Source organism: Barbus barbus (assembly GCF_936440315.1).
Source record: "Barbus barbus genome assembly, chromosome: 32".
NCBI lineage: Eukaryota > Metazoa > Chordata > Actinopteri > Cypriniformes > Cyprinidae > Barbus > Barbus barbus.
The window spans coordinates 28,201,512-28,218,107 of record NC_136760.1 but is presented as its reverse complement, the minus strand read 5'-3'; the positions used below and the strand labels follow the sequence as shown (position 1 = coordinate 28,218,107).

General features: G+C 37.7%; 2 protein-coding genes across 2 annotated transcripts in view; both read right to left on the bottom strand.

Moving 5' to 3' along the window:
- The window catches only part of LOC306851923 (alpha-actinin-2), a 349,741-nt gene that overhangs the window by 183,399 nt on the left and 149,746 nt on the right, over nucleotides 1–16,596 (bottom strand). The gene's annotated exons all lie outside the window — the stretch shown is intronic.
- Nucleotides 1,025–8,846, bottom strand: scd (stearoyl-CoA desaturase (delta-9-desaturase)). The gene is made up of 6 exons (XM_079389587.1): nucleotides 8,612–8,846; nucleotides 8,258–8,476; nucleotides 6,370–6,500; nucleotides 4,409–4,614; nucleotides 4,087–4,319; nucleotides 1,025–2,884 (listed from the first exon to the last, which is right to left on the bottom strand). The coding sequence occupies exons 2-6, from the start codon at nucleotides 8,466–8,468 to the stop codon at nucleotides 2,685–2,687; spliced, it is 981 nt and encodes a 326-aa protein (XP_079245713.1). The 5' UTR covers nucleotides 8,469–8,476; nucleotides 8,612–8,846; the 3' UTR covers nucleotides 1,025–2,684.

The window sequence follows — 16,596 nt, the reverse complement described above, 5'->3', positions numbered from 1 at the left end:
TGGCTCCCCATCAAACATCATATAGATTTTAAAAACTTGTTAATTACTTATAAAGCCCTGAATGGCTTAGCTCCTCAGTACTTGAGCGAGCTCTCATCATATTATAGTCCTCCACGTCTGCTGCGTTCTCAAAACTCTGGCCATTTGATAATACCTAGAATATCAAAATCGACTACGGGCGGCAGATCCTTTTCCTATTTAGCACCCAAACTCTGGAACAATCTACCTAACACTGTTCGGGAGGCAGACACACTCTGTCAGTTTAAATCTAGATTAAAGACACATTTCTTTAAACTGGCTTACACAATAACACACTAATACACTTCTATTATTCAAATCCGTTAAAGGATTGTTAGGCTGCATTAATTAGATCAACCGGAAGCGGGAACACTCCCCATAACACATGATGTACTCGTTACATCATAAGAAGAATGGCATCTAGGCTGATATTTGTCTGTTTCTATGTCTGTGTCCGGATCAGATGGTGGATCGGCACCGGGAGATGATGTATGTTGCCCTGATCGTCGGCGGAGGCCGGATACCTGGATGAGCCCCGGGGACATATCCCCAGTCACCGTAGCCACCCGATCCGGTCCGTACCCAGCCCAGATGGTCACTGCATCCAGTGCGTATCCAGATCAGATGGTGGATCAGCACCCAGAGACGACCTCTACAGCCCTGAACATCAGCAGAGACCAGGTCACCGAGATGAGCGCCAGAGACAGATCCCCAGTGAGGACCCCGCCACTTAAGACAGCTATCGGGAAAGACCACTGGAACCAGTTGAGCCCTTACAATCTGACTTTGCTGCAGTTGGAATTGAACTGCTGGTTTGTTTGGCCAGAGGAGAACGGCCCCTGACTGAGCCTGGTTTCTTCCAAGGTTTTTTTCTGCATTCTGTCACCGATGGGAGTTTTGGTCACCTCTGGCTTGCTCAGTTGGGGACACTTCATTTCCAGCGATATCGTCGACCTGATTTCAAAGACACTATTTAAACTGAACTGAGCTGGATGATGACATCACTGAATTCAATAATGAAATGCCTTTAACTGAAAATCTTTTAATTTTACATTATTGACACACTATTTTCCTTTTTTGATATTGTGCAGTTGCTTTGACACAATTTACATTGTTAAAAGCGCTATATAAATAAAGGTGACTTGACAAAACAGAGTAAATTGGCACAACAGTAAGAAATGAAGTGCAGAACTGACGTGTCAGAAAGTGTAGAAGCTTGTTGCTTTAGACTTTATTTCCAGAAACTGATTATGAAACAAGAGTCTATTGATTATTACAGGCTGTTATCGCAAACAGGAACATCACATTAGTTTTAAGAGCCGAAGGCTTCTTCCAAACAGCATGAGAAATACCACAACTGCTTTTTGGCATCTTGAGTCACAAGTGTCAAATTGAAAATAAGGCAATCTGTCCTGTGTGGGAGGAATGGGAGTCGATATTCAGTATAAAGTCCTCTAAGAACTACAATCCAAATGGTTTTAAAGTTACCAAACAATTTCATTACAAGCACCTTGTCAAATGAAATCCAAAAATGGAAAAATAGCACTGAAAAAAATCTCTGAAAATACATTGTTTGATTAAACATACAGGTGTACTACAGCAAAAACCAGTTTGCACCATTGGATCGTATGCAACACAATGGTTTTTGGCATCAGAACACACTTGAACTATTATACTGTAAATCTACAGATACAACGGTCTGTATTATTTTTCGGTAGAAAATAGAGTTCTGTATTAATACAGCATGCTTACACTTAACAGACATGTATATAAGATTAAAAAAGCAGGACTCAAAATATAAGGATGATGTTGCACAATTAATTACAATACAAAACCAAACTATACATTTTACAGTATTAAATAATCAAGAATCTATGCACGTCATCATTCTCACGCAAACTCAACCATTCAATCCAGCGACAGACGTCCATATTCCTTCTGGATTTTTCAGTGACGTAGCTCAAAATTATTAATTATAAACGTTACTCACAGTAAGTGTGTTTACAGATTAGACATTAAATCGATCTCAATCCGCAGTAACAAAAAGACCATCTGTCGTATTTGTGCTGTGGTCAAAAATGCACCAAAAAATATAATCAAGAATCATAAATACAGATTCCAACTATTCAAGCCTTTCTCCAAATGAACTATTTGTGCAAGTATGGCAACAAAACCGATTGGCAATATTAAATTACGAAATACTTTAGTCTAGTCTATATCTGGTCTAGTCCTGATACAGTAAGGTGCAGCTGTTGAATATTAAATAGATGTGCATTTTAGTTCATTTCTACCAAAATGCACAGCTAGATTTGGAAAGGGACGCACCCAAAAAGGGCCGGGAGGTTAACAGAGTTGTTGGGCACCACTTTTATCTCCTGCATTGAGTAAACTGACACGTCAGCGACAAGAGCTCAGACCGGACTCAAAATTATCTACAGCTGCTGTCGAGAAGAGGAAGCCGGAAAGAAAATCTGAACAAGCGCTACACAAACAGGTCGGATCCCCGTATTAAAGCTTCACAGGCTAGACTGGAAAAAAAAACATTTGTGATCCTGACATCAGACTATGAACTTTTGAGCATTAGCTTCAACAGCATCTAAACTCCCCGTCACCGGAAGGACTAATTGTCCTTCTGTTTGGCAGTTTGTTAGTATGGACGGCGGTCGTTAGCCGGTCCTGTGGCTGCCGTCTCCAGTGCGCTGAGCTCGAGCGAGCACAGCCTCTCTGGACACGTGCTTGGGCTCTCTGGCCAGACCAAGATAACACATGAAGTCAATGAAACAGGTGGTCAGATTGAGTTTGCAGCCGAACTCGCTGGTGGCGTAGTCGAAGGGAAACGTGTGGTGGTAGTTATGGAAGCCTTCACCTGAGAAATTAAACCAGGAGATGATGAGTCAAAATGGAAATGAATCATCAATGCAAACTATAAGAAATGACTTTTTTCTATTAAAGGGGTCATGACTGAGAAATCAAAATTGCCTTGATCTTTTGACATATATGAGGTTATTGTAGTATAAAAACATCCTGTAAGTTTCAGAACTCAAAACTTTCTTGTTACTCTAAAAACAGCTTATATTGAAGGCAGTCTGCCAAAGCGACAGCTGTGATGTAATAGTGTGGCTAAGCACCGCCTCCACAGAAGATCATCAACGCCTGCTACGTCGCTGCATGTTTAGCCCCGCCCACCGATTCACGCACATAGTAGGTAAATGACAAGAGCGGCAAATGCAGGTTTACGCAGAAACCAAACAACGAACTTTATTTTTAATGAAGTTCCAGACCGTGTAAGCAAGAACTCGGTACTTTGTTCACTTTATTTTACCGTGGATTTGATTACAAAGGCACAATTCGATGCAGGATGTTCAGAAAGATTGAAACTAAAAGATCATGCCGTGCCGACTATTTTGGATCAGACAGTAATGTCGCAACACACAAGTGTGAGTAACTGTATTATGTGATCACTATTGCTTTGTCTGTTTTTACAGACCGTTTGATATGTACTGAGTATTTATGCATTTTTAACCTAAATCACAGGGTCTATAATCCACCACGCCTATTCAAACAGAGCGTTCTGATGAAGGGGTTAAAAACAGGACAGAGAATAGCCTGTTACTTCGAAATTATGATGTTTTTTCATGTACAAATATTGAACATTATAAGTGAACCTCAGAGAACAGTACAAAATAAAAAACAAAGGCAGTTCATGACCCCTTTAATAATTTTGAATATTGTTTATATATGTTTATTATATATCAAAACATATACTCTAAATATAATAGAATACTAATATTTATCAAAAATATAATTATATATTTCTGCAGCAACATTTCAAATTATATATATATATATAAAATTGTATTTATTTATTTAAATACATTATATTGTTACAAATATTTTATAATATTTTCATAATGAAAATTAAGCATTTATTTATTTTTCCTTCTGAAAAGAATGACTACTAGTTGCATTGACGCTGCAAATGTAATGTAAATGCCTCATTTGACCCTCACAGACTGTAAACCAGCTCAGACCAGCTCGGCGGTCTCATGTGGTGTATTTCAGACGCACCTATAGCGCTGAAGGCAACAAATCTGTTCTCCCGGGGGTTGATGCTGCCGTCGTAGGGCCGGTTTCCCCACATGTGCGCGGCGCTGTTGACCAGCCAGGTGGCGTTGAGCACAACCGCGTATCTGAAGATGGTCGGGACGAAATATGCCATCCACAGAGACTCGCCCCACATGTACCACGGCACGAACGTCGGCACGAAGAAGCACATCAGCAGCACAGACAGCTTGTAGTACCTGAGACAGTTCAATCAAACTCAGTTAAAACAGTTTATTCTGGCCAAAATACACAGTCTGACTGACATATGAAGAGATTTCAGACTTGCCTCCTCTGAAACATGACGACTTTATCGGCCTTCAGGTCGCTGAGCTCCAGCTTGCGTCCCTTCTCGATGACGTCCGGATGTTTGCGAACCAGCAGCCAGCCGATGTGGGAGAAGAAAAACCCTCGCACGGCGTTGTGAGGATCGGCGTCCGTCTCAGAGTATTTGTGGTGAACGCGATGATCACGCGACCATTCGTAGATGTCATTCTGCAGCACAGAGACCAGGAGATGAAGCAGAACGTCATTTCTATACTACTGAGGGAAGATTGCAATTCTGTTTTGTGCCACTGGCAGCACACAAATGACACACTACTATCTTTAAAGGGGTCATATGATGCGATTTCAAGTTTTCCTTTCTCTTTGGAGTGTTACAAGCTTTTTGTGCACAGATCAGATCCCTGAAGTCTCAAACCCAAAGAGATATTCTTTATAAAAGCTAAGACTCGACCACGCCCTCCTAAAACGGCTCATTCAAACACGCCCCACATGTCTAAGTCACAGTGTGGGAAGATTTGGATAACACCGCCCAAATGTATACGCAATGAAAGAGGGTGGAACTATTATCTGGCGCCATGTCCTGGAGACGCTGTGTCTCGTTGTGAGAGCGAAACTACTTTGTTTGGGCTTCCAAAAGAGGACACAACTAGAAATCAGTGGTTAAGTTGTATTTAAACACTGTTCCAGAACAGTTCAACCCAAATATTGGAGCGTGTGCAGCGCATTTTACGGAGGACTGTTTCCTGAAACTGGAAGAGTAGCCTGCAATGCTGGCTGCACAAAGGCTGTTTCTATAAAGTGAAGCAATTCCAACTTTGCAAGAACAGTCTGATGCTTCTGACTCACAGCCTGTAAGTATGTTTCTGCTACTGACTATTCAGACGCGAGTTTTGAGCAGTGTAGAGTAGTACTTGTCGTTTCTCCGATCACAAATGCATGGTAATGTGTAAAAAGACAGTATAAGTCATTATAATCAGTAATTATGTCCTCACTGGATGCAACAAATGCCTCGTTTATAATGGGTTTTATTGTTTTAGTCTCGTCGCGCCGGGACACGGCATCACAATACGGTGAGGGGTGTAACATTTCCGTCTCACGCTTGAGGTATTCAGCCAATCACTATGCACTGGATAGCTGGCCAATCAGAGCACACCTCGCTTCTCAGAACGATGAGCTTTGTAAAAATCGACACTTCAGAAAGACGGAGCATAGAGGAGCAACAATAATGTACAGTATGTGGAAAATAATGTGCTTTTTAACCTTAAACCACATAAACACATTACATCAAATACACAAAATAATGTTCTTTTTAGCAACGTCATATTAACCTTTTAAAAGAAAAAAAGCACAAATAATAAACTTTGTAGGAGGGATTAATACATTTTTAAATTTTTAGATTTTTTGATAATGAATCATTAACAAATGACAGTTTCACTAGCAGTCAAAAGTTTGGACCAGAGTTATTATAGAACCTAAATGTAACACTATATTATAGAAAAAAACAAAAAACATTTGTTACTATAAAATAAATAAACATTAAATAAGTTGAAATTACACTACAAAAAAAAGTATTTTTAGCATTTTTGTTAAAGTTACTAAAATAAACTAAAAACATTCATAAATATAGACATATTTAAAAAAACAAAAACTAATAAAAATGACAAAAACATTTTATATTAAATAAAAATGAAATCAAATTAAAATTATAACAATTATAATAGTATATCATGGTTACTAAAATAAAACTGGTTTGAACACGCGTGACTGAATTTGACCGCGAGTCTCTCAACTCTATACTGACGTATGCAATCATGACAAATCAAGTCACCTTTATTTATATAGCGCTTTTTACAATGTATATTGTGTCAAAGCAACTGCACAATATCAAAAAAGGAAAATAGTGTGTCAATAATGTAAAATGAATCCAATCAGATGGCGAGGTCTGAATGAAGAGGAGTTTGTTACCTGGAAGGCCATGGAGTTGGCGAAGGCGAGAAAGATCCGGAGAGGTAAAGATGCTTTATATGATCTGTGACTCCAGAGCCTGTGAGCGCCTGCGGTGATGCCCAGAGCACTGAACAAGCAACACGCAAAAACTGCAAAAAAACAAACATACGCCATCCATTATGCAAATGACTTTAATAATTAATGGTGCTACTTAGACCCCCAAAGCACAGCTTCAATTTTTAATGCACATACATGAAGTTTCAATCACTCACAGTTCAATACACCTAGATTTTATTCATCTTTTTCTTTATGCATTTTTTTTTTTTTGCAAATATGATGCATCTGATCACTAAGAGAGCTAGTACTAGTGATGCTCTCAATTAGAATAAAATGTTTAATATTTGGGCAAGTTAACCAGTTGTAAATATAAGCTAAATCTCAGAAGTAGGGGTGCTCAGATTGATCGGCTACCGATCATTATCGGCCGATAATCGCTTGGGGATGTTTGATCAGCGGTCTCTAAAAAGCTGCGCGCGCGCTCTCTTTCTCTCTCAAAATACGCAAACGGCTTCAAATCACATTGCATCTGCACTAAAAGCCAGTGACAGGAACTATCACTTGCACAAGCAAGGCAGGGTCACATCGTCACTATAGTTTATAAATTGCATTTCTTTTTAATTCTTGCCAGTGTTTAAACCATTCAGCGCTCTCTCCTGGAGACTTGCACGCGCACACACACACACACACACATAACGCCAGGTTCACAATCGTTTGCAGTGTGTATGTGATGCGTATTGTTTCCTCGCTCATCATAACGGATTAGAGCGTTCACACTGCATGCACTGAATTAAAGTAACAGCGCATTGTTTTCAGTGAACATGAACTGACCCGAAAATGTAGTAATAACACTACAATAAATGCTATAACGTAACAAAAGTAGTTTAAATGTTTTGACACTTGAGCAACCTAATATATAAATCTAGAAGTAAATGCAAAAATAAAAAGCACTGAATAATGTGTTGCTTTGCTTAGATTTATTGTGTTTAAACACGTCTATGAAAGATTGTATTACTGTACTGTGCAAAAAAATAATCACAATGCTGAAAAAGCATTTTCAGTGACAATGTTTGGATTTGAAATCAAAATAATGGATAAACAAAGATCAGTTGCAGTCTTGCAGGACTGCATACACACTGCAAACGGAGTAGGCCTGTGTAAACCTGGCATAAAAGGCCACCTCATATACAGCTCACACAATCAGGCTGTGCTGTGTGTAAGCTATTGCATGATTATAAAAACAAAAATGCACCGCATGATCAAACATTTAAATATACATTTTTGAAAAATGTCAAAAAAAAAAGCCAAATTAAAAAAATTCATTCTCAATTAAATTTAGGCCCTGAATAAATGTCTAAAAATCCTGATTGGAGTATTACTATAAATAATTCTACATAATCAAAAGAAGGCTTTAAAAAGATCGGTATCGGTGACCGGCCTCAAAAATCCTGATCGGACCACCCCTAGTCAGAAGTGGGAGTTTTTGTCATATTGAGGTCAGGTAACCAACTATCAATCAAAAACTTTCTATGTGCACTGAAGTTTCAATACTAGCCAATGAGATTAAAAATGAATAGAGTGAATGAAAACCTGTCATTAAGGCTTCTTTGCACATAATATATTAAGCTCTTGCGTGTCATTAGAACATTTCAAAATAAGATTTAAAAGATTAAACTTAAATAACACTATAAAAGTTTTGCACGCCTTCAGAAGTCTTTATATGGAGCTTCACTGTTTGGAAAAGTGCAGCAGGAACATTCTGCAAAACATCTCCTAGTATAGGGAGTAAATGACGACACAATGTTCTGCCTCAATGTTACATGATTTATAGAGAGAGTATGATACTTACACCAGATCCATGTGAGAGGGCGTGCAGATGGAAAGAGGAAGAGTCCATACAGAGCTCCGAGGTGCAGGAAACTCATGAGAATCACATTTCTCCAAACTATCATGGTGGGAGGCTTGGGCCCTTCTTTCTCTTTATAGGTGTGATCAAACACGTCCTCCGCTGTGTCCGGCTCTGGGTGCCAGATTGAAGATTTGATTTCCCTGTCAGGCATGATGAGCACTGCCAACACAAACACACACTTCTCTTATTATAACACACAAAAACAACAGCGAACGCAGCAGAAGCAAAGCGAGAATAAAGCGGGTCACATCAGTGTGACGCATCAGAGAAGCTTGGTCAGGAAGAAGCACTCACAGAACTGCTGCGGATGGATGTGAATTCAGCGCAAGGGAGTTAAAGCCGCCTCTGAGCAGGAATATCCAAACGCGTGAAACTCAACTGCGTGCAAACAGCTGCTAACGCGGACGCCCGAAATACTGCGCGGTGATTGGTCAGAGAGTTCGATGCCTCCTTAAAGCGAGCGCTCCGATTGGCTGAGGTTCATCTGATGTTAGCGTTCTCTCTATTCAGTGACAGCAGCATCCCGTACAACCCAAACTCCACCGGACCGGTGCTTTTATACCGTAAACCATCTCACCCCACCGGCGAGGAGTTCCTCTGCTGCAGCCAATCACCGAGAACAAGCCATAAGCACTATTTCATCATTTCACACACGTCCTGTTTTTCAAGCATGATTTGATCTTGGATTATCACTTTATATTGTTCCTAAACTATACTAAATATTGATATCCTGATAACAGGACAGGAAATAGACTAATTACAGTGATCTATCAGCTGAACTACAGCTAACCTCGGTGTTTCCCTTGCTTTACAGGGTCATAAATCACCTCATTTTAATTAAGGCACTTTATGTAATGGATTGTGTTATATATATATATATATTGTCCCTTAAATAAAAAGAGTTCATTACTAAAAGTATGTCAAATAAACGAATTCTCTGGACAATGATGGATGTTATCAAACAAATTAAAAAAAAATTTATTAAATCAAAAATAGCTACCTCATTTTTGTGAATTGATTTGCTCGGACTGTTCATAAAAAATGAGCTGGTTCAAAATTAATTTAATGATTTATTTTGTACCAAAATATTTTGATGATTATTACATCAAATATATAATTTAATTTCTATATAATTATTATGTGTGTGTGTGTGTGTGTTAGTGAACTGATTTGTTCAGACTCTTCATATAAATGAACTGTTCAAAACTGATTCACTATCATTTTTTTCTATTATTTGTAAAAATTCTAAATAAATATAATTATTATTTAATTATAAATACAAAACTTTATATATATATATATAATTAAATATATATTTTTTATATATTAAATATTTTTTAAATTATATATAAACTATATAATTACATATATTTTAATTTTTTAAATAAATTATTCAGTTATAATGACAATGTCCCCTTAAATTTAGTTTTTGTTACTTAGCTAAATGTTTAAAACTATTATTTTGACTGAAGATTAAATGTTTAAAATTATGTGAATCTGATCAAAGACTGGTTAAATAAAATGCAGAAATGAGTCTCTGTAAGAGTATTTTATTAGCTGTATTTCTCAATCAGTGCAACAGGAATCAGTCTCATGTGTGAGAAATTCCTCAGCTGTCTGAAGACTGATCATCTCAGCTATGATTATTAAACTGTACTATTATTATTATTGTGCTTTGAGATACATTCTATTCTCTTTCATTTTCACCAACATCTTTGAACACGTGTGAATTAAAAGTCACTTTTAGCTAAAAAGTCACTGCCAGAACACTAGAGAACATTCCACGTGTGTCACATTAAATGAGCTCATAATAAACTGATATGAAGAAGAGACTGGTGATTCAACAAGATCCGATCCAGATAATGAGATTGACATGGCACGATGTTGTTATATCATTCAAACCTTTGCTCTCATTTCACCATCACATGGGGAAAACACACTCATCCACATTGATTATTAATGTTAAAACTCTTTGTGCTGAAAACTGTGATACAGCACCATTCAAAAGTTTGGGGTAAATGCAATTTAAAAAGGGGACGACATTAATACTTTATTCAGCAAACAGGCATTAAATGACATATTACAGAGTGTTAACTTTTAGTTTTAGTTACTTTTTCTTATTTGTAAGTCGCTTTGGATAAAAGCATCTGCTAAATGATTAAAAGTAAAAGTAAATTGATCAAAAGTGACAGTAAAGACATTTATAATGTTACAAAAGATTTCTATTTCAATGTGTCACTTTGACATGTGTCACTTTGCTCTCATCTGATTGGTCCAATTTCAGTTTGAGATCTCTAACTCAGAGGAGCAGGTTAGCTGTGGAGATACTATAGCAATAAACGCAGCTAAAAGCCAAGCCACTTTCATGATACCTAAACCCCAGGATTGGTGCAAACTAAACTGAAACGTACAGCTAATCTGGCTTCATGGTACAGGCCCCAGTTTATATCTAAACATTTGTATATTTACATTTAGTCATTTATCAGACACTTTTTTTTCCAAAGCAATTTACAACAGAAGCAGTCAAAATCAACAAAAGGTCAATAAAATGCAAGTGCTATGACAAGTCTCGTTTAGCCTAACACAGTACACATAGCAAGGTTTTTTTGTTTATTTGTTTTCTTTCATTTTTTAAATTTTATATAATAAATGCTGCTCCGGGTGTGTGTGTGTGTGTGTGTGTGCGCAGGATGGGTTGCATGCAGAGCACAAATGGGTCACCATACTTGGTCCTGTCACGTCACTTTCACTTTCACTTCACTTCAAATAAAAAAAGAAAACGAATAGAAAATGAATAGAGAACGCACGTGTTAGAGGGTAATTTTTATAAACAAAAATGATACAGAAAGCCAGTGTTAGAGTGTTAAATAAAACAAAAACAAAAAAAAACACATGGATAAAATAGAAATAGAATAGATTATAGGGTCAAGATGGAAGATATGTAAGGACTCAGCTGCTGGGATTGAGTTGGGCAGGTCACATTTAATGAAAAAGTCAGTGAAAATGATTTTGTGCTATAATGCAACGTTCACTTGCAGAATGCATCTAGAGGCACATGAGTCAGAAGTAATGAATTTAGGTAAAGGGGTGCAGAGCCAGTGCTGGTTTAGTAGTCAAACATTAATGGATTAGTTGTAGAGGTATGATAGAACTCATATGTATGTTTTGTTTTGTTTTGCTGTGATAAAGTGTGTGTTGTTGAAATGAAAGAGGAAGAAGCTAATGATCATAAATTATATTATAGGCTACTAAAACAAAAAGGAAGAAGCACAAAAGTCCCTGGACCAGTCTTAAGTTGCTGGGGTATATTTGTAGCAATAGCCAAAAATACATTGTATGGGTCAAAATTATTGATGCCAAAAATCATTAGGATATTAAGTAAAGATCATGTTCCAGATTCCAGATTTTCAAATAGTTGTATCTCAGACAAATATTGTCCGATCGTAACAAACCATACATCAATGGAAAGATTATTTATTCAGATGATGTATAAATCTCAATTTTAAAAAATTGACCCTTATGACTGGTTTTGTGGTCCAGGGTCACAAATGCAACAGGTTTGTATGTTTAGAAGAATCCCCCGTATGTTGAGCTATAGCGCCATCTACTGTGCGTTTCCTGAAAGACAAAGACAGCATTTATGTGATTTTAACATGCTTTATTTGTTCCATCAAACATATGATCACAGCATCATGCGTGATGACACATCATTATTATTTTTAGATTACATGGCAGAAACAGTAACGGTTTGTTTGTTTGTACGCTATTCTGTCATTATAAAAAATAATTGTAAAAATAATTCAAAGCGGACAGCAGAGTCACGTGGCACCTGTTACATTTCTCAGCGTTGATCGGGATGAACCAATCACAGCGTGATTAACTCGATTCTTATAGCGATTGGTTGAGTAGATTTCAGTTTGTATGTCAGGTATGGATTATTTTAAATAATTATACTTTCTACCACATGAATATCAGCAACAAAACAACACACCTCGTGAGATTTGAATGGGTTTCAATAGAGATCTGCCATTTGGGGGCCAACGAGCGCCACCTGCAGGTCTCATAGGAAACAGTTATTAATATTGTTTTCTTGATGTTGTTCAGAGCCAGATTTTTCTCAGTGCACCACACCATCAGCCTGTTTATCTCCTCTCTGTAGGCAGACTCATCGCCTCTTGTGATCAACCCCACCACAGTCACATCATCTGAGGATTTCATAATGGTGTTAGTGTTGTAGGATGGTGTACAGTCATGTGTATAGAGAGAATAGAGAAGCGGGCTCAGCACACAGCCCTGTGGGACTCCTGTGCTGATTGTCAAAGTTGAGGAACAATGTGGGTCCATTCTCACTGACTGTGGCCGCTTTGTTAAAGGAACACTCATTTTACAACTCCCCTAGAGTTAAACAGTTGAGTTTTACAGTTTTCGGGTCTGGCGGTAGCACTTTTAGCTTAGCTTAGCATAGATCATTGAATCGGATTAGCATTTGGTCATCAAAAATGACCAAAGAGATTTGATAATTTTCCTATTTAAAGCTTGAATGAGAGAATAGTTCCTAGCCATTTAGGTCTTAGTACACGATGTAACGTCAAGCTTTAAATTGGAAAATTATCGAAACTCTTTGATCATTTTTGAGCGAGATGCTAATGGTCTAATCCGATTCAATCATCTATGCTAAGCTAAAAGTGCTACCTTGGGGAGTTGTAAAATTAACCTATTTCCAAAAAAGTGGAAAAGTAGCATGGCTTCTAAAGTTGCAGCAGTTTTAGATGCTGTAGCTGTATTCTCTGAATGAAACAGCAGAGGACGGCAATGAGACGTGATGAGTAGATCAGACTGTGCTAATTATGATGACTGATTAATGGGTCATTCTTCAATTGGGCTGGCAAATGAGAGGCAGAATTTGTAAAAATGCTTGTTTGTTTTTTTCTAATAAAATATATTGCTATGCATTTCAAATTAGTTTAATATGCTATATCCATTAAAATTAAAGTTTAAGAACATTTAGATTTTTAAATATTTTCAATCAAACACTGGTGACAGCCACTTATGTCTGGCATTTTGAAGTAACACCACAGACGTAATATTGCAAGTTACTATAAGCTCTGTGGTGTTACTGTATTTTCTGGTTAGTTTTATATATATATATATATATATATATATATATATATATATACATTTTAACTATTTTTGTTCCAGTTTAATTTGGATAATTTTACAGTACAATTTAAATTTAGTACAATTTTAGTACTTCATCTTAAAAATATATTTAAGCTAATTTCATCTAAATTAAAAAAAAAAAATTTTTATAATAGTTTTTCATCTGATTTTTTAGTAGTTTTCTAACGTTAACAGCACTGTAATAACTGGTAGTAGCTCTACCTTGAAGGGCTTTTCTTGTTCATATCATATATTGGATGAGGTTAACCAGTAATCCAGCAGTTATTTAGGTGCTGTGTGTTGATGAGTTGTTATAATGTGTGTTCAGGGGCCGTACGGACCCGCAGCTCCTCCTCAGATGCCTCAGCTCGCGCAGCAGACGATGCCCCATTTCTTCACTCCTCAGCCGTGGCCTGATCCTGCTGCTGGAGCGTCACGGTCCGGCCTGAGACCCGGCTACCCACAACACCCTGCCACCGCTCCGGGTACCTGTCAATCAAATCTCATTCATAATATACACCAATCGTTCAAATACTGATGTGCACACTACTGTTCAAACGTTTGGGGTTGGTAAGATTCTTAAAAGAAGTCACCAAAGCTGTGTTTATTACATCAAAAATACAGTGCAAAATTGTGAAATATTAAAAAAATTTGAAACTGCTGTCTTTTATTTGAATATCTGTTCAAATGTAAGTTATTCCTGTGATCAAAGCTGATTTTTTATTTTTATTTTTTTTTCATCCAATCAGAGTATTCAAGAGTTATGTGGATAGGAAAGGATATGACCAAAAATATTACAAGCACAATTATTTTTTATTTTTTTAACATACTGTCAAACCAAAAATTAATCAGACTCCAGATATAATTTTTGATATTTTATTTTTACATAATTGTTCGGCTCTCAGGTGCAAACATGGTCTGACTGAATGCTCAGTGTGTGCTCAGAGTGTCTGAACTGATGTGTGTGTGTGTGTGTTCAGCTGCCAGAGAACTACACTCCCCCTGCTCCAATCACAGCACCGCTGATGCGTTTCCTGGCGGAGGCTCCTGTTCCTCAGGATAGGGTCCAGGTGCCGCCCGGAGCCCCTCAGGAGCCCAGCGTACAGGTCAGAGGTCATCATGTCAGAGCCCATCAGATGAGCTTGTGTTGTTATCATATTAACTGTGTGTGTGTGTGTGTGTGTGTTCTCTAGTCCTTACAGCAGCTTCCTGCTGAGCATGTGGCGCAGAGGGAAATCCCTGCTGAACACATGATCCTCAAGACCACCTTCAGCAGCTCTGTCAGCTGGTCGCCCGGTAACACACACACACACACACACACACACACACACAGGTTTACATTTTTTGTGGGGACTCTCCATAGGCATAATGGTTTTTATACTGTACAAACTGTATTTTCTACACCTAAACCTACCCATTACAGGAAACTTTCTGCATTTTCAGATTTTCAGTACGCTCCATTCTGTGTGACTTATAAGCTTGTTTCCTCGTGGGGACCAAAGAAAATGTTGACATTGACATTTGGTCCCTATAACTTGATAGATACCAGGTACACGAGACACATTGCATACAAACCTGCTGAGAGCTTTCTCAATCTGGCAAGCTCTAATCAGATTGCCTGGCTTTATGTAACCATCTGTAATCGATGCACAGGTTCTTATCTGTCCACAGAGACAGGGTCGTGTTTCAGACAGAGTTCAGACTACTGCTCTAGAAATTGCCAAAGTTTGACAGGTTAGTTGCATCAAAGTCACGCGGGTATATTTGTAGCAATAGCCAAAACTACATTGTATGGGTCAAAATTATCCATTTATATTTAATGCCAAAAATCATTAGGATATTAAGATCATGTTACAAGAAAATATTTTGTAAATTTCCTACTGTAAATATATCAAAACTTAATTATTGATTAGTAATATGCATTGCTAAGAACTTCATTTGAACAACTTTAAAGATGATTTTCTCAATATTTAGATTTTTTCGCACCCTCAGATTCCAGATTTAATGGATTTAAACATTGTTTAATCACGCTGTAAAGTGAAACGTCACCAGGCCGTTGGAGCCCTCTGCAGGTATTTAATATAATACATTATGTACTTAAGTTGGTTATATTCACATGCATATTACATAATGTATTTTAAAACCATGCAGTTTTGATATTTTATTTAGCCAATTATTATTGCTTCATCGTTAGTTTATATATAAATATTCATACTAAAGCCTGGTTTTCAGTTAGGTCTCTCTCGCTCAGAGTTAAAAGTTGTCAAAACTTAAGTGAACTTTCCACAGATGTGTCACACTTGTGATAAACTGATACGAAGAAGGCGACTCCACAAGATCCGATCCAGATAAATATAATGATATTGACATATCATTGAGTGATATCATTCAAACCCTTGCTCACACATGCTGGAAACACGCTTATCTTTGGTAATCTTATCTTTGGTAACCTTCAAAGACCACATTGCAAAAACTACTTGATCTTGCAGGTTTGCATTGCACAACATCAGAAACATCAGACCCTTTCTGACCGGAGCATGCTGCACAACTTCTTGCCCAGGCCCTTGTCATTTCTAGGCTGGACTACTGCAATGCTCTTCTGGCTGGACTTCCATCATGCACAATCAAACCTCTACAGATGATTCAGAATGCAGCGGCACGACTGGTCTTCAATGATCCCAAAAGAGCCCACCTCTCTTCATCTCCTTGCGCTGGCTCCCGGTTGCATCTTGCGTCAAGTTCAAGACACTGATGCTTGCATATAAAACAGCAACAGGCTCAGCACCAACCTACTTCCACTCACTATTACGAATCCCCTCCAGAAGTCTGAGATCCGCTAGTGAACGATGCATCACTTTCCAGAACATTCTCGTTCACTGTACCTTTGTCTTTCTCTTTATTTATTCATTCCTTCCCTTTCTAGCTTGTACTAATTTGAACAATGCTTGAAACTTCCTCTGTCTGTTTGCCTCTTTAAGAAGAATCGCTTTATGTATTTCCCAATTGTAAGTCGCTTTGGATAAAAACGTCTGCGAAATGACTAAATGTCATCCACATTGCTTATTAAAAACAAATGTGTTTTTTTAAACTGTGATAAAATACCATTCAAAAGTTTGGGG